This window comes from Thunnus thynnus, chromosome 1 (genome assembly GCF_963924715.1).
Source record: "Thunnus thynnus chromosome 1, fThuThy2.1, whole genome shotgun sequence".
Taxonomy (NCBI): Eukaryota; Metazoa; Chordata; class Actinopteri; order Scombriformes; family Scombridae; genus Thunnus; species Thunnus thynnus.
This window is the reverse complement of record NC_089517.1, coordinates 17,319,289-17,345,797: the sequence shown is the minus strand read 5'-3', so window position 1 is coordinate 17,345,797 and position 26,509 is coordinate 17,319,289. Positions and strand designations below refer to the sequence as shown.

Genomic DNA, 26,509 nt, shown 5'->3' with positions numbered 1-26,509 from the left:
CACTCTGCCTCTGACTCAATTTTGGTTTTTGTTTAATTTTGCACTCATACACACTCAGTGGAATTGTTCAAAAAATATTTTTTCACAATACTCAATAACTCACATGTGCAGTAAGAGTTTGTGTATAATGTTCATTTATGATAATCTGTGTGGACATACATCTCCCAACAAGAAAAGAAAGCTATAGTGAGATGATGCTAGAACTGCAACAATTAGTAGTATAGTAAATTTATTGTCAACTATTTTAATAATTGATTAATCATCATTTTTCAAGGAAAAAATTCAAACATTCTTGTTTAAGCCTCTGAAATGTGAAAATTTGCTTCTTTGTAGTAAAGTGAATATTTTGGGGTTTTGGACTGTCCGTCGGACAAAACAAAACAATTGATGACACCTTGGGTTAAAGGAAATTCTCTTTTCTGATGTTATATGGGCCAAATGATTGATTGATTAATTGATCAAAATAAAAGGCATCAGATCAATTATGAAAGGAATTATTGGTTGCAGCCCTATTTGTTGCATTATCCACCAACTATACTGTAAAGGCCAGTTAGGATGAAGTGTAATATGTTGTAGTTGGGACAATTTGTATTGCGATATAGTGCATTAAGTGTTGAAAAATGACACTGATTAAGGTGCAACAAAAAAAAAACTCAGTCCTGTGGGTTGTCATATTACACCCAACACACACCATATCAAGCACCTCCTTCTGTTTACTATTTAATTAAATAAAGACACCCATAGCTGCATGGATCAGTGTCATGTTGCTTTGAAGCAGTCCAAGTAAGTCAGGACATTAGATAAACTGAATGGGGCCAACAAGACCAACTTTACTGTCTTCATGTTCTACTTAGAATCCTCTAAAACTGAAAACTGGAGCCTTATGTAATTAATTTGATTTGTAATTTCTTTAATTTTATCTTAATTTCTTGCTTTTAATTTTTTATTTCTTTATCTTTATATATATTATGATCTGTGCACTACCTCAAGTATGCATTTCCTTGTTAATGTTATTGGAATAGTAAACCTGTTGTAAATTCCATTGTGTAAATAAAGTTTTTTTTTTTTGAAAAAAGTAACTAATTAAAAAAACGTGGCCAACGGGCTGCAGCACGGACTTCACAGCGAGCCTGTCAAACACAACCAACACAGCCAACATGGCGGACTGGGGTGAGGAAACTAACTTGGGAAGGATAGCCACCTTTACATCATCCGCTTGTCACAGTCTTTTTTCTACAAGCTTATCACTCCGTTATTGTCAAACTCGCCCGTTATAAGTGGATTGGACTAACACAGTTTTATGTTGTCTTTTTTTTATTTTTATTTTTTACAGACGCTGACAACTTCGAGCCGGAGGAGCCGATTAAAAAGGCGGTAGTGATGGACAAATGGGAAGGCGAAGACGAAGAAGAAGATGTTAAGGTACATTAACGTGACAAACGCTTCTTCGGTGTGTTTATGAGAAGAGCCGTTAGAGCCGTTACTAGCTAACGTTCGGTGGAAGCGTTGTGGCCCCGGCTGCGGTGCTATGCTTCGCCTGTCAATCCCGGCGTTAACCTCCGCTAGCTGTCGGCTAACTCATGTGGCTCCTTCATGAAGCCTTTAGTAACTCATATTTAGCTAGTACTCGGTCTAGAACTACCGGATCGTATCGTTAGTCGGTGTGCCAGTTGGGGGTTGTGGGTTAGACTTAATTTCTGGACGATGTTGGTGTCTGTTATTATTTGAAAGTTGGCAGTTCGCGGTTTAATTCGTTGATAGCCGGGCTAAAATTAGATAACGTAGCTCGAAGATAACCTCTTGCTGGGCCACTCAGCTAGCAAGATCGCTAGCTCGCTGAAAATGAGCTTTAATGTTAGGTAACCTCGACGGTGGCGTCGTTAACTTGAGTGGGTTGGAGTGCTTGGATAATGTAGACGGTTAGTCCATCGTTGCCCAGACTTGGTTGCGTTCAACGATTATAGGAGATTAGCTTTATGTGTCATGTCTGAATTCCCTCAGTTTGAGTTGCGTTAAACATGAGGCAGGCGGCGTTAGCTTGCTAACCAACTTTAGCCACAACCAGATGAAATCATCCTCTGGGTTGATGACTCAACTCTATCAAGAACTAGGCCTAGAACTTTCCGAATGTCCAACAGGCGTGTATTAGGAAACTGGTGTTCAGTTGAAGCGACAATACAGGTTGTTATTACCTGAATGTCATGGTTTCTGTCCAGAAACCTCAGATAATTGACCTAGAGAAAGTGCTGGTTAGAGGCCTTTTCAATTGTTCCATTTTTTTTGTGACATATGGTGCCCAAACTAAAAAGAAACTGATGATTTCATGTCCTCCTAAGTACAAACAGTGGCCTTATTCACTAAACTGGGTAAACAGTGTGGCTAACTGCAATTAATTACTGACCGAAATAAATCCATTTTGTAATCTGGTTTGGATTGAAATATTGGTGTAATAATACTATGCTCAAATATAACAACATGCTTGTAAAAGCTTATTGTGTAAGTGTTATTGTGTGTTTCTGTGTTTAAAGCTGAGTTGGTAATTTCATGTACAGGTTGTAAAGTATTGTATCTTGGAGATAATTGGATAAGTGTGGGAAAGGATATGTGTTGTTTGTTATTGTATTCAGTTGCATGGCAATCTCAAGTAGTGCTGGACAGTATGGTAGAAATCATTATCACAATGTCAATGTAAAAAACTTCCAATAATAATAGATATTATGATATAAAAGATGTATGAAAAAATACATCTAAAATAATCAGTTTGATCTTCAAATTAATTAACTATGTTACCCTGTTATGCATTATGAGAATCATTCATTTGATAACAGAAATTTGTAGAGTGATAGACCTGAAAAGATCATATCATCACAATATGATTTTAAGTGAAAATCACCCAACTTTAATATCAATGTGTTTATTAGTTCGGATTAACTTGGGATCATCATAATTAGGATGTCTCATTTTATATCAGGACAGATTTGTTACTGAAGTAGTGGGATGATGAGGGCACTTTGTGTGTAAATTTGGCTGTGCTTGTAAAATTCTAAATGTTTGTAATTTTGCCGTTTATCTGATTGATACAAGTTTGAGTAATGATGAAATGAATACAGCACTTTTTATAAAGCCTAACATAAAACAAAGTGTCACTCAATTCTTGACAACTGACTCATTTGACTGATATAACAACTGAAATATTTAATTTGATTAGTGGCTTGATCCCAGTTTGTTAGTGACGGCTGCTCATTAATTAATAATATGTCAACTGTCCCACTTTTTATCTGCACAGGATAACTGGGATGATGAGGAAGACGAGGACTCGAAAAAAGTAGAAGTGAAAAAAACAGGTGAGCAACTGGCAGTTTCATAACTATGTAATTAATTGTTAATCATTTGCAAAGTCCTTTGCTTTTTTTCCCAAATTCACCTTTTTATTATTCCGTCATTTCAATTTTCAGAGAAAAAGGTTTCTGATAAGAAAAAGTTGATGGAGAAGATTAAAGAGAAGGAAAACCGTTTAAAGAAAAAACAACAGGAGTTGGAGAATAGCGTGAGTTTTTACCCACATGGCTTTCACAGTTGACAGTATAGAGCACAAAACTATTGTCCCTTCTTTCATCGCTAATGATGGTTTCTCATTTTCACTTTGTGAAATCTGTTTATTCAGCGAGCAGAGCTTACTCAAGAAGAACAACTCGCAGAGAAGTTAAGAGTGAAGAAGCTACAGGAAGATGCCGACTTGGAGTTAGCAAAAGATGCTTTTGGTAAGAGAGAGATCCCCCTCCAAAAACCTACTATTTTGAAACTCTTCCTACGTCCTTATATGTAAAAAATATAGTAGTCTTCCGTAATACTGAATGTTGTTAGTTCATTTGCATTGCATAAATGAAACAGTACGTGTGTATTGATGAATATTTGTGTTAAATTGGTGCCTGGACTGATAAAATGTGTGCCCAGTTCCTCCATTGGTTTCTTTTACATTTCGACATGTACCTTGTTGTTCATAGATGCAAAGTACTGCAAGGCTTAATTAATTTGAAGCTTAACTCACTCATATAGGCACAATTGGCTGCGTCATGTACGTAGACTCTGAAGGTATGCACAGAGCTACTGTTCAGTAGGGCTGTCAAGGAGTATCCTAAATGAGATTATGTATTTATGTATATGCCTATGTATTTAGACATATGTGTTTAGAAGGAATAATTGAATGTCATTTTTTTTTCCAACGTTGGCAGCCCTACTGTTTAGTCTGTCCCTTGAATGTATGGTTTCATTAGAGGTACGAGTTGTCACTAAAAGCAAAAGAATCAATGAGAGAGATTAAAGTACGGTGTGCAGTATTGCCTTTTTTTTAAACATGCTTAAACAAAGCAGTTATTAATAAAATGATCATTTGTTTCTTATGTGTGTCAAACTTCCCAGAATCATTAAACACAGTTAACAGTGTATTTCACACTATAAATTATAGGGTTTTTTAATGACTTTATACTCAGAGAAATTCTCAGGGTTGCTACAATTTTTAACTTTTTGAGGAATTACTAATATCTCATGATGGCTGCTGTTGCATCAGAACACTTTGTTTTGAAGGGGAATGGGCAAACAGTAATTAATGTACATGGTCATTTCAGCATCTCCAAAATTCAACCCAGATCTACACTTTTGAGCCCAGTCGTGGACATAATGAAACCTCCTTTCTTGTTCTGTTTTCAGGTGTCAGCAGCACTTCAAACAGTGTCACTGGGATTGATGGCATGTGTCCATCTTCCAAAGAAGACTTCACAGAGTTTGAAAAATTGCTGAAAGAAAAGATAACCCAGTTTGAAAAATCTGTGCATTATTCGAGTTTCTTGGATTCATTGTTTCGGGAGCTCTGTATTTCATGTAAGCGCAGCATTTTCCTTACTGTCATTTTAACTGAACAATATTGATTGTCACTCATGCTCACTGTATTATTACTGTAAATTTTAATCAAAGCAGATTAGACCTGTAACAATTTTGCTTGTCTCTCTTACAGTGGAAGTAGATGACTTGAAGAAAGTCAGTAATTCCCTGTCAGTCCTACTTAGTGAAAAACAGAAACAAGAAAAAGTAAGTGACTTTATGTGTGTACTGTATTTTCTCACATATTAATTCTGATCTGTCATTTATATTCAGTAGGGGGTGCTGTTCACCTAGCCCAGTCACCCAAATTGGGCTCATAGTAGAAGCCAACTGTAATATGCCCAGTCTTACTTAGTCATGTGGTTTCTATAGTGAGTTAGAATCAACAGTCAGGTATTTAATTCAAGCGTAATATGTAACATACTAGTTTATTGTATATCATTTTAATTTATTTTCTTTCACAGCAAAACAAAGGAAAGAAAAAGAAGAAAGGTGTCGTACCTGGTGGCGGTTTGAAAGCACAGCTGAGAGATGACCTTGACTATGCAGAGTTTGATGGTGGATACGCCCAAGACTATGAGGACTTCATGTGACACTGGCTCCATCACCACTGTCCTCTCCCCCTCCCAACCCTGAGAAATGCAGCTGTACCTTCTCATGCTGTCCAGTGCCATCCTGGAAAATCTGAACTATGTGTTGCCCCCTTCATTTTGCTTCAATGACCAGAGGGACTATACCAGGGAGCATCCAGTCTCACCAACTCTTATGTTAATACATATGGAATTGCCTTTTCTCTGTCTCATTCAGCCTCGACTCACACACACACATAATCATGTAGTATATCTGTTGGGTGACCCAGCTTCAAGGGAAAATACACTTTAACTGCAGTTGTCTGAGTTTTTGCAGGGCTCATTTTTTCATTAAATGTTGCTCCTGTCAAAATGGCAGAAATAGTATTGCAGTTATAAGTGTAGTGACATAGAAACACATGGTTCTATGCAAATTCTTAAACCAGAATGTCATGTATATATTATAGGTCTCACTTACCTGTGGATTATTCTCTTACAGGAAAGTATATAGTATCTATAACTTTGGTTGCCAAATGCAGAACAATTATTCAGTACATTATTCATCTTTATCTCTGGAAAGGTTGCATTGTGGGTTATTTGAGACTGACAACATGTAAGTAGTAGTTATAATTTTACAGAGAGCACATGACATTCACTGTAAGATAAAAGGGATAGACAAGTGTAATAAATGTGACTTTAAAACATTACAGCCATTCTCTTAATACATCTCTGGAATATCCTTGAAAATTTGGAGCAAAGAGTGCTTATAGGTATTTTTTGTGCATGACAAAAATGTAATTTACTAATTTGATTTCTACTAATGCAGAAAAAGTATGGATCAGGCAAGTGGGTTAACTTGCTAGTACTGGTCTCCTAATCATTGCTTCTGCAGGCTTGTATCAAGTGTGATGAGGAGCGGGGGCTTCTGGGCTTCACCCCACCATGTCTTCATATGGGCTACAGTTATTTGAAAGGGGCGTATTTCTCCTTTTTTTTCTAGCAGTTGACCAGTTTCAATGTTACATGGACAATTGGATACATACAATGTGGAAGATACAGCATTTGCAGTGTTTTATAAGCATCTAATTTAATAAATCACTGGTCAAAAGGATTAATTGTGTTTCTGTTCTTGTTTACAACATAAATGAAAGAAACAGTCGAATAACACAGCACCCAAATTCAACGATTACTGATTTTTAAGGTATGTGTAATAAATACTCTATTTACAGTTTCAAGTAAATATTCACCACAGTACAGTTAAAATGTAAGGGAAAACAATGCAAACAATTCTTGGGAAGAAGCTGCAAGAAATAGGCCTAGTTTTGTGTAATTACAGATTTACTTAATTTGTAAAAAGTCAATGTAAAAGGTTTGCATCAAAACAAGGTTAACGTTATCCACTTCTTTCATTATTGATTTGGTCTCCATGTGGGGCCCTGACCTTTAAGTATTGTCTTGTTCAGCTTCTGGACTGTGTGCGTCTTCCTGTAGGATCTCTGGTGCTGCGTCTACGACTACTCCGGAGAGCATTGGCCCTCTGTCGGCGTCGGTTCTGCCTGCCTTCTCCTCTCACCACACTTGTCACTGTCTGACCTTGAGAACTCTGCAGGGTCTGGAAGACATTCTGGCGTGTCACCTCACGATCTCCACAAGTGAACACCAGTGCTACGCCCTCGTTGCTCTTCATGACACGAGACGTACCATCAGAGGTTCCATCAAAGCAGCGTCCAAGTGCAATCTCTTTGGCTGTGCGGGGATCCTGGTCTGTCACCGTATAGATTCCGTAGTTATGGCCCAGAGGGTCAAGAGGTGCTAGCATCGTGAACTCGTTGGTGTCGTTATTGACAGCAAGGGGCAAGTGGTTGACAAGATATTCTTGAAGTATTGGGTTTACTTGATCTCTCTTACAGCTACCTTGTGGAATCACCTTCACCAGAGTACGATCCACGCGGTCCTGATCATACAGCATCCCGCTGCACTTGAACTCCAGACACACAGCAGACAGTGTTGCCTGGTCCATGTCACGAATACTTCGAGTGTCTCGGAGGCCATACAGCTGGCCCACTGTCTTGGGGTGGGTGCCACCCATGTTGCGGGATCTCACATTGATCTCGTGTGGGCTGTTGATTTTGACTTTTATGTAGCAGGCTCTGTATTCCATGGGCTTGGGCCACCAACTCAAGTAGTCCTCTGTCCAGCTCATTGGATCATCTTCATTGAACGGCACTGTGTTGTAATCGTAGCGATCCCCTTCTACTCTTGAGAAGCGGAAGTGTGCTGCGCTGAATGGTGCCTCCTCACATTCTTTCAAATTCTCAAATGCATAGACTGGTCCGTTGCTTTCCTCGGCTGCGTTTTGACTTGGTTTTGCCACATTGATGCTGAATGCTGTCTTCTTCACTCTGGGGTCTTCATGGTCAGTCCGTCTGTAGTTAAGCTTATCTAGGTAGGGCTGAGGCACTCCAATGAGGTTGGGATTGAATTTGGGAGCAGAAGGGACAGCCTCCAATTCCTCTCCTCCAAGGTTGGCCATGACATATGCAGAATAGGCATCAGCTTTTTGTTCATCACAGAAGGCAGGAAGGCAGGCACCATTGGGACCGGTGACAACACTGTCAAAGCGGCCCCAGGCACGTGGGTTAGAGGAGTAGCCAGCTGTGGGCTCCATGTTTATGAGACTCACTACAACTCCCTCCACCTGCTCACTGGGCATGAAGCGTTCACTGCGGAAGGCCCTCACTTTTACGTAACACCTGCGGTTTTCTGGGACGTCCAGGTTGAACAGACGCCTCTCTCTGATCTCCATGTTACCAATCAGAAAGGTTCTCTCTTCCCTTTTGCCTCTTCTTTTCTTCTCCACCTGCAGACTTCCCTCCTCCTCCCACAGGCCAGTATCAGGGTTCAGGGACCACAGCTTCATAGTACTGAGGTGCTCGGGCATCGTCACCTGAGCAGAGTCCAGGAACACTTTCACTTCACCAGCATTCAGCGGCTCATTGGTTTCCTCTCCCCTGAAGTCAACTGAGAACATCCCGTAAGTTCTCAGTGGCAGGGTATCTCCTTCATTCCCTATAAAGTTGAGATCACTTTGGGCTGCAGCAGCTGTGGAGACATCTCTGGGGTCAAGAAAAGTTACACTAGCATTTACATTACCCATGAAGACTTCTCCATTCTCCTTGTAGAAGGAATGGGGAGGAATCTGGATTTGAACCATTGGCTCTTGGCCCTCTACTTCTCCAAGCTCCAGAGTGTTGGTTTCTGTGGAACTAATGGTCACAGGAGCTTTTTTTCTGAGAAGTTTGATCTCATGGTAAACAGCCCCTCCTTTGGTGTTAAATGGAAGTACCTTTGTGGTGTTGACAAATTTCTGCATGTTGTCCACAAAAGTCAGGACTAACCTGTCTGTTTCAGGAGGAACCTGTATGGAAAAGGTACCTTTGTAGCCTGTGCGGCTGATTCTGATTCCATTCATAAAGATATGGCCGAACCTCATTGGCTCACCGTTGTCAGCAGCAATGGCCCTACCATGCACAATAGCCTTGGTGTCCACACATTTCTGGCAGCCACACTCAGTCACCACCATGGTGGGCAGTTGGTAGCCCTGGCATGTTAACTGTCTCTCCTCCATCTTTGCCACACCACAGCAATAAGCCACTTTGTCTTTGCACCTTATGCCATTGTCCTGCTGCCCAGTACATGTACCTGTGGGGCACTTGCCCACATCATAGTAGAACGAGTTTGTGCTGTTTTGGTAGCAGTCATGTGGAAGGCGGATGAGGTGGGAGTCAGGCTTGGGGTTACATGAATGTTCATCTTTACCTGTGTACAAGATTTAGAAATCAACATGTTGATTTAGTTTGATCATATTACTGTATTTAATGTCCACAAATGTGTTTTTCACATTTCTATGTATTTATTGTATTATATTATTACCAATTTATTGAGAACACACCTATAACTTTGAGAGTAGCTGGTTTGGTCTTAATTGCCCCAGATGGACCACTTGCTCTGCAGTAGTATTCCCCAGCCTGCTGAGGATGCAGATCTTTTAGGACCAAAGTGCTCTCAGACTGCTTCTCCAGGAGACTGTTGTTATGAAACCTGTTGGTTCACACAGAAGAAAAGGCAGACAGCAGAAGCAAGGGCATGAAATACACTATATTATTGAAAACCTTTGAAAACATGCATAATTTCAAAATTTAACAAGTCCTACCATTGGTACTTGTCTGGCTGTGGTATTCCTGCCACCTTGCAGCAGAAGGCAGCAATTTGTCCTTCCCTTCTTGCCTTGCTCTCAGGGTTGCTCAACACATGAAGCTTCTCTGGAAATTGTAAAATAAAATGTGAAAAAAATTAAATGTTTAGGTATAAAACAAATAATCAATCTCTAATCCAATTTATGTTACAGATGTCTGTACCTGCTCTTTTCAGCTGGACAGTGAGAACTGAGGTACGCTCAGTGCTGTGGGGCACAACAACACTGAGGGTGGCGTGGCCCTGCAGGCTGACTGTCAGGGTGGTGTTGCCATCAGGGCAGACACCGGGGATGCGAAAATGTCCGTTGTGGTCAGTGAGGGTTATGAGTTTGCCAGAGCGAAGGATTGTAGCCCCTTCAGCAGTGAGACCACCAGCACCACGGACAGACCCCAGCAGGGTGTGTTCTTCACACTTGCATGCATCACATTCAGCGTTCACCCTCCCCATCACACATTGCAGGGAGCAATCTAAAAAGTAGAATAGAACAACCACAATGCTATTGAGTGATGTTATTTCTTTACAGTTCAGCCATTCCTTTTCAGGAATATTTCCAATATCAGTCTAAGTCAGGGCCTGACAAAATAACAAGAGTGATGTAAGTGAAAGTGCAAGTTGAAATTTTGACCCACTGATGTCACTAGATGAAAAGTCAGGAGGTCACCAAAGTCATTTCAATGTATCCAGAGGGGACATGAATTTGTGTACCAAAGTTCATCCATCCAAGAGTTGTTGAAATGTTTCACTAAAAACCTCTAATGTCAACCTCATGGTGACGTTAAAGGAAAAGATGGACATAGACCGAATTTTGTGCCAATCTGTTCAATAGATGTTGAGATAAAAGTCAGGGGATCACCAAACTTACCAAGATTCATCTTTTCTGGAAAAAATTTCATAGAAATCCATCTGAAGTGGTAGACCAACCAACCAGCGGACCTGGCCACCTCTATAGCCATGCCATTAGCATGGCCAAATAAAAAATTGAAGGGTCTGTATGACTAAACCAATGCCAGCTCACCTGTTATCGGGCACTCCGGTCCATTGCATGCTTTCCCTTCTACTTTAGGCCCGCTGCAAGACATCAAACGAGATTTGCAGTTTCTGGAGCGAATTTGGACCCCTACTTGACCACAGAGGGCGGGGCATGGGCTCCAGTCTGACCACAGACCCCAATTATCCTGGGGGTTTACACTGTTATCTGATAGAAAATAGAGAATAAGTGACGTTCAAACTATTGAGCTGGAAAGAGATTCATTAGAGATCTTATTTGCATGTTAAGAGAAAATAGCTGGAAGACTGATATGAGACCAAACCTTTTGGACAAAGGAAGCGGACTGCATAGTTGGAGCAGTTACGGTCAGGACCCTGCTCTTCATTGAGGCACCAGAAGCCCACAGTGGGATCTGCATGGACCTTCTCTCCAGTTTCACGGGCTGGGACCCATTCAGTGGTTCTGGCTTCCACTGCCCGGGGAGTCTCACACACTCGAGAACGGTAGTAGAAGCGAATAGCTTCCAGCTGCTCATAGTCTCCACGCCCTCCGGGGTGATCAACATTGAACCATGTGGTCCACTCATAGTTGTCTAGAGAGAGTACAAGAGAGGATGGAGAGAATAGCAGCTGATAGTTAATGTGGAATGTGACTCAAACCACCCAAAAAGGCCTTATACAGTTATGACTTTACAATATATTTGATACACAGTAAATACTATAAATACAATATATTGTACAGAATTTACCATCAATATGGAACACAGCAGGGCTAGAATCTTTGTTGTCTCTCCTCCATGATCCTGTAAGAGACAAATCAATGCATGATTGTATTATTTTTGTACCTCGGGGTGCACTACCATAATATCAGACACCTTACTTTAGTTGTCTCTTCTCAATTCTTATAGTTTTGAAAAACATTTAGTCTTTTTTTTCTAGAAGCCCAAGCGAGTCATTTTAGGATGAAATCTTTACATATTTATGAGTGTAAAATCTGTTAAGTGCAATATAGTTGTAGTAGTTCAACACAGTCTCTCTGTGTATTTGCGACATAATGGTTAAACAGTTTTAGCACTGTTGATCAGGGTCAGTACTGGTCAAAACTTGTGGAGTAGTGTTTTAGAAAAGTGGCTGGTTTGAATTAATATTTCTATGTATTAATCCCTAGATACTGTAAGTACAAACTGTCAGCTACATGTCAATGTTTGTAGCAAAAGCCAATCACACTTTAAAATTCAATTTTCCTTTGACTTTACAGATTTAATGCTGGGAATCCAGTGTGGAGTGTAAATTGCTCTGTTTTGTCAGCCTGCCTTCCACTATTCACTTTTATCAAATCAACGCAAAACTGTGTCCTCAGGTATCTTACTGTGCCTTTTTAAAAAAGAGTGCGGGGAGGGTTCAATGCTTTTCAATGCATATGTGCTAATAACACGTGAGGAAACGAGTCTCAACATCTTTGTGAGAGACCCACCTTGAGCTGTAACAACAGTGGCTGCGGTGATTCCCAGGATGAGAAGGAGAAGCCTTGCTGACATTCTCACACTCTGCCGTTATAGCTGACCCCTGAACTTTCACCTCTGGTAATGTGCGTTTGACACCAGGAACTCCGAAGAGGACTGGTGTAAAGATGAAGAAATGGGAAATAACAGGAAACAATGTTCCATGTTAATAAAAGTCAGTCAATGTTACATGTAAATAATCTTTAAGTACAACACATACTCTCATTATTTTGAACCAAAATTTCAACAAATTGATGTAACTCTTCATCATCACATCTTATCCAGTTAGACAGTTATTTGTAAAAAACAAAACAAAAACAAAAAAACAAACAAACACCCGTATCATAGTAAAAGTTAATTAAAAAACAATAGTTTACATCTAGAGCAAGAATGTTTCTTTAAGGATAGGAGGTTTTAGGGTGGAGAAAAAAAAAACATGGCTGGACTGAGCCCCCACTCAGATTACACATCTGTGTTAGCCATCATCATTTGTCAGGGGAACTCTCAAACATTTCTGCATCCACTGACGAAACACTGGGCTACACAATCCAAACACCCCACCCCACCCCACCCCCACACACAAGGTTTGCATTTGTACACTTAAAGTTTAAAAACACAAGTAAAATTGTGCACAACAGACTAATGCATTACATTTGTGCTAAATTGGAAAGGCAGAAATGATGTTGATAAAATAACAGGTTCAGTGCATCAAAAGGCTTTAATTACAATTTAAAAAAAAGATATTATCAGAAATGAATGTTAACAGTAAGCTGAAGTAAAGACTAATTTTATATGGATTATGTTTCAAATTGCAAGTGACAATATTATTCAAATTACAGGCTCCAAATTTTAAATCAACTGTCCATTTACTGTAAATTATTTTAAACTTAAACCACAAACAAATAATCTGTTTTTTTCTTACCTCCTTGTTGAGTGGACTATCTTGGGTCTGCAGATTTTCTTAATTGGAAAGTCCTTCTCTATCAGTGTCTCTGTCACTCTTTCTTTCTCTTGTTTCCTTCTGTTTCTTCCTGTCTCACATTTCTCTCCTCCTCCTCTGCTCTTTACTCTGGTTCAACATACTCCTTCACTGTCTCTTTTATACCGTTCTGAGTCCAAGCCCCCCTCCCTCCTCTGTCGGCAGTGTGCCACAGTGTCTTTTGATTACACTATTATCCTTATAATTTATCACCTTCATTGTACAGCCATGACACCCAATGGTTATTAGATAGTGCTACATATGAATGAGGGACAGTCAGGGGGTCTTAGTAACAAATGCTTGTGTTAATAAATCAACCCCTATGCCCAAGATCAATGCTGATTGAGTCAAACTGGGCATTTATCCTCTCCTCTGGTCTCAGGGCCTGTACTTTGTGTTGCATGACTTTGCATGTGGAGTGTACATGCTGATTAAAAAAAATAGATCTAGTCTGTGATATTGATACTCTTCACTGGCTTTGGTATGCTCCTCTGTTTTAATGCACATTTTAAAGCACATGTTAAAGTTTCTAAAACAGGAGATAGTGTACATTAAATCCTTGATTAATTTGTTCTGTTGTAATGTCAGATAATTTGTAATTATTAGGGATTCTGACATTTGTGGCATCAAATCATAACTTCTGGTTTAGACAATCTGAAGAGACAAGATCTTGCAATTAATTAAAAAGCAGAAAACAAGAAAATGTGAGGACATGCTCCATAACAGCTGAGCAAATGTGAAGTTGATTTGAGAATCCTGAGTTTAAAAAAAAAACTAACAATATTCTGCTCCTGTTTTTTTTATTTTACGTGTCCCAAAGCATCTACATTTTGTTATGCAACATTAACAGACCATTAATGTTTGTCTGGAAGTTTGATTTTAACATTTGAAATCCCGTAGGAGATACATGACACTCGTTTACACCACCAAGAACACAAATCCAAAAAACCTCACTCAGTGTCAGTATGTGAATGTTCACAGTTAGCCAGTGGATTTCCCCTGTGGTGTTTCAGCTGTAATTTTGAGACAGATGGTCTGATATAAAGTCAAACCAAATGAGTTTTTCTTTAACAGTTTACTTAAATGTATTTAAAAAATGGAGGATTCTAAAAATATATATAGTGTCAAGTAAAGTTTAAATTTTAGGAGCATAAAGTCAATGTTACAGTATCTGCCATCAGGTAAAGTAGGTCTTAATAAGCCTTCAAATATGGAGTGAAACTTTAACTTTATTTATCACAGTTGCTACAAAGAAAGATCATACTGTATTACATTTGATTAGAAGAATGTTAAACCCAGGTATACTGTACTATATGTCTGTCCTATGTTTGTGATTTAGTTTCTTCACAGTACAAAAGTACACTGCTTGATGACCATCAATAGTTCCCTTAAATCCCCAGATTTCCTCCCTGGTCACTGCATATTATAGTTTGCAAATATGTTTTGAAAAACAGTTTGTTGGGAAGATGTTTTGAGCTTTGAGCACACTATTGGGCACAAAAATCAAGTAGCATATCCTTAAGTGGTTTTCCCAGTGTGTCTACATTATTTTGTCTACCCACCTCTATAATCCAGACAAAGAGAGGCAGTGTCGGAAAAGAGGATGTCGAGCAGATTCAAAAATACACTTATATCAGTCATGTCTGTTAAAGATCATATGAAGTCGTCAGTATTTGTTGTTTTTCCACACAACGTTCAATTAGCTGATGTCATCGTGTCAATTACAAGGCAAAAAAACACACACACAGCAGGGGAAGAATAAAACCAGCCTGCATCTCAGTGTTTCCAGTCTGCGCTCACTTCCCTTCCCAGGCCAGGTGAAGGAACTAATGACTGGTGTCAGAAAAGTTTGAATTGAGGTCAATCACTGGATACATAAAATAAACTGAGCTTGTAATTTGTACAAACAGCTTAGCACAGGGCAACAGGACAGGCTGCTCTTCAGAGAAAACATCTTGGAATAAACAAGGTCTGAAGAAAAACAGTCCTGTCCCTCAAGCACAACTTAACTTCACCTTTTACCAATTACTGCTTTTCCTCAGCACAGGTGGTTTGGTTTGGTGTAAGGAAATGAGTGTCAGTGTGGTGAAATTAGGAGGTAGCTAAACAAAGGATCAAAGTCACGGTCCACAAAGTCTCTGTCGGTGTGGGATTAGGGATATAAATGCAAACAATACATACAGATTGAAGCTTATGCTGCAATGGTATACATTATGAACTTATTTAGAGGGCAAATGTCTTCATTAACGTAGTCAAGTAAGTAAGGCTGAAACAACATGTTTGTGTGTGTTTACCATTTTCCAAACACATCCATATTCAACTTAAAGTTAAATGCTTTTGAAATTCCTTATTTTTGGTAAAATTGTATATATTTATTTAACATTTATTCACTGGCCTACACTGCAAAGAATTCAGACTTTTAATGTCACATCACATCTTCCAGTCAGAGAGGACAGTAGCTCTCTACAGTGGCGTATTTTTCTAACATTTACAAGCAGGTTAGTGAGGACAACTTTATGGCACTTTGTAGGTCTTCAAAGGACTTTACAAACAAGGAGGACAGAGGTGGTGGGTAATGATGTGAGGATAGGAAAGTGAAGGAAGTGAGAAAATGGACACAAACACGCAAAGTTTGGTCTCCAGGCAACAGCAGAAGACAGAGTCCATGTTCTGCCAGTCTATAACTGGATTCCAGACAGGTAAATCACCATCATGCAAAGTCAGTGGAATTACATCAAACAGACTTTTTATGAAAGTTATTTTGATTTTTATTAGTTTTCTTTTTTGGTAAACTTTTACGTCAGTGTTAGGTTGTCTGTCATCAGGCTGGTATTTAATCAACCTCTGGCAACGTGATTCATCAGCAGTGTAAAATAAAAACTTTAATTAGTTTAATTGGTCTGTTCGGTTTCGCACATTAATCTACAGCAGTGTTTTGCAGAGGTGGAAAGTTACTAAGCGCATTTGTTCAAGTATTGTAAAAGGACAAGTTGACAATTTCTCAAGTCTGTCCTAAAACAATAGCCAAATGAACATTGACACATGTTTTTCTTGCTGCAATCATTTCTCCTGTTCATACTGGCCACTAGATGATCCCTTCATAATGCATAATTCAGTATAAAAGATGAGGAACAAAATCCAGTCCTCCTTATGTGAAAAAAATGTTTATTTGAAGCTAAAATGAAGCTTCAACCGTCCAAATGAATCTTTTTAGTGCCAAAGTCCCTCATTTTGTTATGATCCTTCTGCTGCAGCTGAGCAGGAAAATAATATCTGTCAAGACACAAAGATTTTTACTAAAAGGACTAATTGTGGAAGATATCCACTTATTTGACTAATTTTGTCCCCCATCACTTAGATTATAAGCACATTTGTAGAGGATCTAATGGTCAGTATGAACAGGAGAAATGATTACAGTAAACAAAACCTTTTTCAATGTTCATTTGGGCACCTGACTAATGCTTTAAGACAGACTTTAAATGCCTCTACACCACTACATTTCAGGGTGAAATACTGTTGTAGTTACTTCGCAGGTTATATAAACTCTACCTGTCCATCTGAAATGTTGCTTACATGTTAATGAAACACAAATCCAATGAGGTAATATATATATATGTACATATACTATATAAACACTGACAAGGGCCATTCTGCTGCATAAAAGAGTACTCTTACTTTTGATACTTTCAGTTTTGCTGAAAACACTTTTAATTTTGATTTAAAAACTTAAAATGGGATGTGTTTCATCCTGTAGTATTTTAAAATATACTGTAACACAACACTGTGCATTAAGAATAATCCCTTTGACAAAGTATAAATTCCTAAAACATCTGTAGTTGTCAAACCAGTGTTTAATCACATGTTGAGACTACCTGTCAATCACAATAACAGGGGAGGCGGGCTGTGTTATTTCATGATAATAAATATGCAGGTTCTTACTAGCAGCTCCACACCAGTGTTATATAAGCTCAGACCAAAAACAAAAACAACAGCAACATCCTGACACACCATTAATTACCAGGCTGGAGTCAAACCTGAAGAGGGGCTCTAAAGCCAGAAACAGTTAGAACTGAACAAACAATGCTGCACTACAAACTCCACAGTCACCTTGAGATATAATTATTCCAGCTCATGTCTGCTGGAGCGAGATCCTTCAGAGGGACGGTTTGCCAAGATAAGTGCAAATGTTTTAGAGTTTTAGTTAATTTCGTCAATCCCACTAGCCACACCGACAGGCAATTACTCATAATTGAAATGCACGGTGCAAGCAAACAAACATTAGTTTTTACTTTACATAAGATACAGCTAATAATTTTTTTTTTAGCTCAGTAATCAGATATTGTTGAAGATGTGATACAGGTTTTAAAAATAACAGATAAACTCAAGGGTTGTATAACTGTCTCAACATGCAGAGGAATTTATAGTCATTCAACTGAAGATTAAAGTGAACAAATATATTCCTCTTCTTACAAATGGGAAGTTAATTATATAAGCAATAAAACATACCTTTGCTCAATTTTATACACTCAGAGGTTCTGCTTCTACAGCCTTACATGGTCTGGTGTGTCCACTAGCATGTGGTGCTTATGTTAACAGACTTTAGATATTGTTATGTAATTGACATCACTGACTCAATTACCCCTTGCTACTTGTGCTACTGTTGTACTAGCTTGTGTTTTAGCATTTATCATTATCATTATTTCCATAGATTTTGGCCACATTGGCGGCTGCTCAGTAAAAGTTACATCTTGTCGCTTTAACAGTATTTCTGCTCAATATCAAAACTTGAGGTACCAGGTTTAAAATCTATCTCAGTCTAATCTTAACAATCTGCCAATGTTGGGCTGTGCAGCTCAAGAGCTTTCTCACGGGGGCTCCCTGTGATCCAAACCAATTTCACTCTCGATGAGAAAACCTCTCCTGGTAATAGTGGTTTTCACTAGAGATGTAATTGTTGTACACTGAAAGATGGCCTCCTTGCCCAAAAGTCAAATGTGCTGACTTCTAAATGTCCTGGCAATTTCCTCGAATCTGAATCACTTTTTTTTTTTTCTGAACAGACCTAAAGGAAGTAGAGTGGACTCTTTCCCTCTGTGTGATGGTGGGCCCCTAATGACAGTAGCAGGAGCCGCTCTGCATACTTTCACTGGTAGAGTCATTAAAAGGCACTAACACAACCCCCAGCACTGTCTGCTTAACCTGTGTCTCCTCACTGTCCTGGTCTGCTCTGGAGAAACATTTCATGAAGCTCTGAGTCTCTGTTTGGGCTACAACAGGCTTCTCTGTTTAACCAGCAGTCACAAATACACTGAGATACTGTTTGTGCTCTTTCCATAGTTTTACAGGTTAAAGGATAGATTCACATTTCACCAAATGTGTTTTAAAACAATACTCACGTGCCCCTATGAGAGTTATTTGTTGCTCTAACTGTTCCTCCTGTCCATACAGACTGTTCTCTTGGAGAGATCCAAGTATAAGAGATGAGTGATAAAATCCAGATTCTGCAGAAGCTAATCAGAAGCAAAAAATTAAGTTGTTCTCTTCCAAATATTGCCTTTTGCGTATTAAATTCCCTCTTTGTGTACCTGTTCCTCCACCACAGCTCAGCAAGTAAATACTAAGAGGGAATTTAGCACTACAGAGACTGTAAGTTTGTAAGATAATGGCTTGATTTTTCCATCTTGGAGAAGCAGCATTCAGTTTTGATGCGCCAAACATCTGGAACAAACTCCCAGAAAACTTGACGCTCAGTTCTTTTAAATCAAAACTTAAGACTTCTGTTTCATATTTCACACTGCACCCTTGCTGCACTGTATAATTTTTATTTTACTGTTTTGTCTTATTCTACTTTAGCTTATTTTTATTTTCAATTTTATTTAAATCTTTTAAATTCTATTTGAATGTGTCATTTTATAACATCTCGTGTTTCTTGTTTTATGTCTTATGTTTTATATAAAGCACTTTGGATTGCCTTGTTGCTGAAAGGTGCTATACAAATAAACTTCTCTTGCCTTACTACTTACTGAAGCCTCATATTAGCCTCAGCTAATAAAACACATTGGACTGAGGATATTGTTGTCCATTTCTTGCAGTGGAGTCATGCTACTGTATGAATGCTGCCAGAATGGAGAAGGTGAATTATCACAGTGACCAAAAACTTGTTCGGTATAGTGTACATGAAGCCACATGAGTACATTATTTTAAGAAAGACTTGAAAATGTGAACCTATCTTTTGACTACATTTTCAATTGACAACACCTTTTGTGTTTTCATATAGTCTTAGTGTCAGACTTATAGGGTGTGCTCTGGATCAAAGTAACACTTAACAGTTTCAGAATATAGCCTACCAAATGAGTTTGGTTGTGATTTAAACATATTATTATACCAGGCTGCATTACTCACAGTCAAAAGGCAATAAAATGAAAAACGTCATGTTTTTCTCGATGGAGGAAATGTGATTGGAGATTAAAGATGGGGCACTTTGTGTCTGGGAGATAGGTGCTTATTTGAAGTATGAGTAGATAAAACACAGAGCACAGACAGACTAAATGTTGACAGACTGTTCTTTGACATGTGATGATTAAAGCGTTTCAGCTCAAACACTGTATTTTAAAGTAAAGTTATGGTAAAAAAAAGGTTATGATAAATCATCAACATGTTCACCTGAGAGCTGTAAGACTTAAAATTTATTGTCAGGCATGTCAGTGCAAGCCTTCTACAAAAACATAAAAAAAAAAAAAAAAATATATATATATATATATATGGTACTTTAACCTTTAACTGTATATGTATATTACAACTAATTTCACATCATGAGCAAAAGAACAGGGACTATTTCTTCAGGGAAACATTGTCCACTTTAAGTTGGATAACTAATGTATACATAATTTAAATCTCCTCTCACTTACAGCGTATCACTGTGCAAGGCTAAACAATTACCCACAGCAATATAATGTGCAAAGTCACATAGTTCCCATCTAAACTCAAAAATAAGGACATTATAAACTGTGTAACTTACAGTACTGTGCAAAAGTTTTAGGCACCAAAAGTAAAGTGAGGATGCTTTCAAAAATAATACCATGAATACTTTTTATTTATCAATTAACTTTATACAGAGTCCAGTAAACAGCAGAAACTTAAACGAAACCAATATCTGGTGTGAGCACGCTTTGCCTTTCAAACAGCACCAGCTCTCCCTGGTACACCTGCATACAGTTTTTCAAGGTACTTGGCAGGTAGGTTGTTCCAAGCCTTTCGGAGAACTTGCCACATTTCTTCTGTGGATTTATGTCGTCTCAGTTCTACTGTCTCTTCATGTAATCCCAGACTGACTCGATGATGCTGAGATCAGGGCTCTGTGGGGGCCATATAATCTGTTGCAGGACTCCTTGTTCCTGTTGTCTCTGAAGATAGTTCTTTATGTCTCTGGTTGAATGTTTGGGGTCATTGTCATGCTGCAGAATGAATTTGAATTTAAGAATCTAAACATCTAAACCTTTTGCACAGTACTGTATCACTGCATCATCCTCATAAACATGAGTAAAAGAAATTATAGTCTTTATGGCTTGAGACCCCACTAATGACACACTTATGTTAGAGGAAAACAACTTTACCTCACACATGGAAAACAATCACATAACTGATTTGGCATTTGTGCAAAACCCACATAACACTGCTTATCTGCATACATCTCCAACAATCAACTTAATCATTCTTAGTGCACAAAACAACTGAACATCTGCTTGATGTATCACCGACTCATTCTCATTACCACACATGACCAGAGTGCAAACCTATTTCCATTTACACGGCTGTAAAGACATGTTAACCTGGATACAAGCAGAGGAAGAAGACATGTGTTTTTCTGCTGACACATTATGGAGAGCACATGTAAAGGTTATGGCACCTCCTTCATGTTTTCTGGTCGGCTCCAGCTCAGTAAAGCATGAAGACATGCGGAATTAAGGGCTAGATTAGAAACATGTGGGGCTGACCTGGAAGATGGATGATATGTTCTCTGCGAGGTCGTCCATTTTCCTCCTGGACTGCGGGTTGGAGACCTCTGGAGACCCCACTACTAAAGGTCTGCCTGCGGGAGGAGAACATTTTACTTGGAATAAAATTGAATATTCTCTCTAAAAACCCACTGGCCTTACATTACTGTAGCCCTGAATTTACTCAGGTGTAATCTTTATTTAAAAAAGTCTTTAGCTTGGTATGTCTGCAAAACTAATCTCGGTGTTAGTTCAGTAAATCTGATTTCAACACATTTAATACCTTTTTAAATCTATCAGATGAAAACTGATCTGTTGAACAGGTTTCACATATTCTACTTTTTACCCACAGCCACTCACTCTGCAAATAACATTAGTCAGTAGCTCAGTGATGCTGTTGCTGCTTGCTTTATTCCTTTGTCTGTTCTCACATTGTAATGTTCTTGGTAAGTAATGTTTGGACTCAAAAGCAAGACTCAGCAACAGAGCAGGTAGGATTAAAATGAGGGTTACTTGATCATGATTCAAGGCACAGGTCAGCAACAGGCAAGCAGTTGGCAGAGGTAAACAAATCCAAAGAATGACTAAGTAGGAAAACAAGACGCAGAGGACTGCAGTTTGTGGGTTAGGGTTAAACTGAGCGGTTGATTGAGGGGGAATGAGGAGCAGGTGTGTGAGAGGTGAGGATCAGGTAGCTGGGGAATGATGAGAACCAACTGAGGACTACTGCTGGACAGGTGGGGAATGACAGAGTCTGACAAGACAGGACAGGCCATGACGTGTCTATTTTCAGCCATGCCAGCAGCTCTAGGGATGGCGCTGTCGGCCTGATGATCAGTCGGTCTGTCACTTTGGTCCAGACTGAAATATCTTGACAACAACTGCCCTGTACAGACATTCACGGCCCTCAAAGGAGGAATCTTGCTGACTTTGGAGATTCTCTGACTTTTGCTTTAGCTCCACCAACAGATCAAAATTATCTAAACATCTATCACACGGTTTGGGTAAAAACATTCATGATTACCAGACAATGTATCACATAGTCTTTGGTCATCAAGACTTTCTTTCTAGCTCTCTATTCATGAGGTTGACATTTTTGAGTGAAATGTCTCAACAACTGTTTGATGGATTGCCATGAAAACTGGTACACAAATTCATGTCCCACTCAGGATAAATTATACAAACTTTGGTGATCCTCTGACTTTACATCTAGCACTACCATCTGCTCAAAACTGTCCAGTACTTAAGCTTATAAATCCCTGCAAAACTCAAGATATTCCCATTGAGCTTCTGCTGTACTTTGTGTTTAGTGCTAATTAGCAAATTTTAGCATGCTAACATGCTAAACCAACATGATGCGCCTGGTAAATATTACCTGGTAATGGGATGGCGATGTTAGCATGTAGCTAGATAATAGACTTATTTATGTGTCCTAGCAGTGTTTCAAAATGTTTATCACTTGAAGGATAAGGCTGGAGATATTCTATATTTTTCTTATCATCATGAAATCCAATGAAAAGGCTGTTGAATTATTCCTGCTAATAAGTATTGGCTGTGTAGCCAAAGCTGAAAATATCTTAGAACTGTGCCTTCCATTGTTTTACAAAAACACATCAATGAATTTGCACTGAATATGCTCCTTTGTTACAATAAACCTGGGCACAGTTAATTTTTTTTTGTTTTTCTTTTTTTGAGTCAATCCCTCATACTCTGTCCTGCTGCCATAAATGCTCATTAGGACCAGATCTGTATTAATCCATAAATGAAAATAGTTCCCAACAGAAGCACTATTTACTCATGTTTGAGAAACATTTGCTGAAAACTACAGTGCCTAACTCATTCAGGAAATTATTTAGCCCTTTTTAAAAATTAAAATATATATTTGTGACCCGTTTATGAAGATGTCCTCAGTCCTCCACTCGTTATTCTTCACAATTACTCTGTAATTCTCCATGCAACACCTCAAATCTCTGTCATGAACAAAGACAAATGTTCTAGCAGATCAAGGACACTAGATTTATTTTCTTTATAATGGATTAAATTCATATGGAATAATAATAGGAAGAATTACAGACTTTGATCCAGATCATGAAGGAGAACATCTATGTGAAGATAATCCTTTTTACATGCTTCCTGTCCCAAGATAGATAAAAGACAGGAAACTCTGGGAAGCTGGAAGAAACACACAAAAAAATCACGGGTTTTCATGAGTTTAAGGCTGTTTGAATCTGGCATGATTCAGCTATAGCTAAACAGTAGAGGAGAGAGTTAACCTATTCCCCAATCATATGAGTCACACATGGGTAGGAGGCTCTTTTGAGATCCAGACAAGAGGGACAGGATAATGTCTAATAACTGTGAAACCTTTGAGAAAAATAATGAAAATCTGATTCACAGTGTGCAGCTTTATTTTCATCCCTGGGTCTCTCTGTTTGCTGTCTATATTGACATTTCTTTTTTGATATGTATATGATATAAACACTGAATCATTGCTGGTGAAATACAATACCTTTCTTCTTTTTGTGCTTCTCTGCAAGAAACTCTTATTTGGCCGCATCCCGTTGTGATATGTGATGTGATATGCAGGAAAATCAATGATGGGAAAAACAAATCTCTTCCAAAGTGGATGAGATTTAATTTTGTCTTGTTTGTTGACAGTAATAACATTAGTCATTGTCAACTAAATGCTTTTTATTCCAAGGCCATATCATATATGCCTTGCAACTTTCAAGTCTCGCATTTTGTTTTTCCGCACCATTTCAATATGAAAGGCAACAAATTGCAGTTGGTCAAGAAAGCTGAAAGCCACTGAAGTGCACACTGTGTATATTGTACCTGTCACCATAAAGACACGGACAATCAACACTGATGTGAATTCAAAATTGCACTTGTGGCCATTTGAACCTTGCTCCATCTATAACTCAAACGTTTAATTCCTCTTGTATTGTGGCAAAAGTCACCCATTGCACCTCATTTTGAAGTGAAATCTTGTAGATTTGCTTCTATTTTTAAAAGTTTCCCTGACAGGGAAGCCACTGGCACTGTCCAACATTGTATTTTGGAAAACTGTCTTCTGACATGACATACAGTAACTGTTGTATTTATACTGCATGAACCACTCGTCCAGCAGTATCACTTAAAACATTAGCGAGAGAGAAGAAAAGGAACACAGCAGTCACAGAGTTCATCATCATGGTATGAAAGAACAATAATTATACTGGACAGGATTTCAACATTGCATAATGAGGAAAACTGTTGCTGGCTGTAAAACAGTTTGTTTTCCAGCCAAGAACAACAGAGGACAGAGGAAGTCTGAGCCAGAGCAGAACAAGTACCCAAATCCTGTGTGAACCATTCCTTAAATCAAGTATTGCTTCTTCAGTGTACTTTGACTACTTATGCCAATTAAAAATGCTCATCACCAGCATGTCAAAATGCTCATGAAGTGCTAATGTCAGACTGCAGATTCTGGTGGGAGGTTTCAGCAGCAACCCATGAGGTCCTTAATATGTATTGCTTAAAGCACCAATCAGATCAGATCGTACATTATTCATTTAAACATCTTCTTTAAAGTCTTTACGAGTCAGATTACAACCAGTAACACATTTGTGATGTAAAAGAAGCATGTTGCAACATCTTCTATAGTGAGATCTCAAATGGCAGCAGTCTACTGTATGAGAAAAATCAAACAATCATATACAGCATCTGTCTTCAATTTCTATAAATATTGGACTTCAATCACTGAAAAATAACTGTAAATTATGGAAGGCATTACAAAAGTATTATTCCCAACCAAAAGACGAATAAGTTGCCAGTGCCATGCAAAACTCCCAGTGACCTCAGTGGGAAAGAGATTGTGCAATCACCTCCAGTGCATGGTTTTCTTAAAGGTATGACATCACTGTCTAGGAGCTCCTTCAGTTCCTTCCCTCATCAGACTCACTACTTATCAAGGCGGCCACAGTCGCAGTGGAAAACTGGAAAACTGATATTCCCCATTAGACAGTGATTATTCACTCTCATAACAAAAACAAGAACTGAATACTGGGTGCTCGAGTTCCCAAAAGTAGCTTGAGAAGTTTTAGACTTGGTAATAGTTACATATGGTGCTTGACTTTCATCTGTGGAGGCCAGGACATATTTTGCTCTGATAAAGCAATTATGTCACACAATTTTCTGCTGGTAATCCCCGTGTGAAACCTGCTTTATATTAGTCTTTTGGGAAATTGTAGGCTATGATCTTGGCATGCTGACGTGCGTGAGCACACATTAAAGATTATCTAAGTGTTACATACTGTACTGTAGCACAGTGCTAATCTCCAATGTAAAACATCAGGCCACAGTGATAAAGTCTATTGTAATGTCCTCTTTGGATCAACATCTGTTAGCAATCTGAGCAGCAGTTTTGGCTACTGGATGGGGACCATGTGTGTTTTTCAAATTCAGGCAAAAAAAAAAGAAAAAAAAAAAGAAATTGTCTGACAATAGTTGATCTGTCTGGAGTTACACACTAAGTGTTATCATTTACGATTTCATGGAAGTACAGGCTATATCAGACAAACAGCAAGTTTCCCAGATGTTCATCATGTGGGATAAAGTTTCAAGTCCAAATTTAATGGTTTATATTTTTACTGAAGTCTGCACATACTTGATTTGATGAAAATTTAATACTATTGGTTGTATTTTGGCATGTAGGAGGAAGTTTTAAAACTTTACATGAGAGGATGTGGACTTAGTCTTTTTTCTTACTCTTTGACAAAAAGTAGCTCCTCCTCGGCCAAATCACTGAGCCAAACAAAGAACCTAAAACATGCAGTCATCTTTTAGTCATTTTGTCCATTCAGTCATTTATTTTATTTACAGAAGGCGTTTTTTATCTAAAATTTCCAAGAAGTTCATTCATTATATAAACAAAGAAAATTAACTTTAATTTCAGTATGCTAAAATGTAAATGTTTAGATTTTTAAATATGGCAAATTTATTACATGTTTTTAATGTTTTAAAGAATATTAAAACAAGTCACTAATGTTTAGATAATCATGTAATGAAGATTGATCGGTGTGCAGTGCACAGCTGTAGAAGAATATGTTGATTAATTCTCAGTTATGAATTCATCCACATCACATGGCTTATAATTTGAACAGTCCATAACACATTCAAAAGTCCAGGTATGAGCAAAGCCACACTGAACGCTTCCTTTGCAGCCATTTCTACTCTGCTTGCAGGAAACCTTGAGGCTGGGAAAGCTATCAAACCCAAATCATCCTGCAAACACACACACGCATATGCCAGTTTTGGTTTTTTTTCTCAAACTCAAGCAACTTTGGCAAAATTGTTAAGAAG

At 38.5% G+C, this 26,509-nt stretch overlaps 2 protein-coding genes across 4 annotated transcripts; one reads left to right on the top strand and one right to left on the bottom strand.

Moving 5' to 3' along the window:
- Positions 1-1,064: 1,064 nt before the first annotated feature.
- eif3jb (eukaryotic translation initiation factor 3, subunit Jb) lies at positions 1,065-6,558 on the top strand. Its single transcript, XM_067587549.1, has 8 exons — positions 1,065-1,170; positions 1,334-1,422; positions 3,287-3,344; positions 3,456-3,547; positions 3,665-3,761; positions 4,708-4,878; positions 5,012-5,085; positions 5,343-6,558. The coding sequence occupies exons 1-8, from the start codon at positions 1,158-1,160 to the stop codon at positions 5,469-5,471; spliced, it is 723 nt and encodes a 240-aa protein (XP_067443650.1). The 5' UTR covers positions 1,065-1,157; the 3' UTR covers positions 5,472-6,558.
- Positions 6,559-6,621: 63 nt separating this feature from the next.
- cilp (cartilage intermediate layer protein, nucleotide pyrophosphohydrolase) lies at positions 6,622-21,812 on the bottom strand. Of its 3 annotated transcripts, none has more exons than XM_067587527.1 (10): positions 21,527-21,812; positions 21,167-21,261; positions 12,166-12,310; positions 11,441-11,494; positions 11,015-11,284; positions 10,720-10,899; positions 9,866-10,171; positions 9,661-9,769; positions 9,400-9,548; positions 6,622-9,266 (listed from the first exon to the last, which is right to left on the bottom strand). In XM_067587527.1, exons 3-10 carry the CDS (start codon positions 12,227-12,229, stop codon positions 6,907-6,909), a joined length of 3,492 nt encoding a protein of 1,163 aa, XP_067443628.1. In that variant the 5' UTR covers positions 12,230-12,310; positions 21,167-21,261; positions 21,527-21,812; the 3' UTR covers positions 6,622-6,906. The 3 variants fall into 3 exon arrangements, with proteins under 3 accessions (XP_067443628.1, XP_067443620.1, XP_067443636.1); XM_067587519.1 differs by having other exon boundaries at positions 21,680-21,812; XM_067587535.1 differs by lacking the exons at positions 21,167-21,261; positions 21,527-21,812 and adding an exon at positions 13,116-13,276.
- Positions 21,813-26,509: the final 4,697 nt, after the last annotated feature.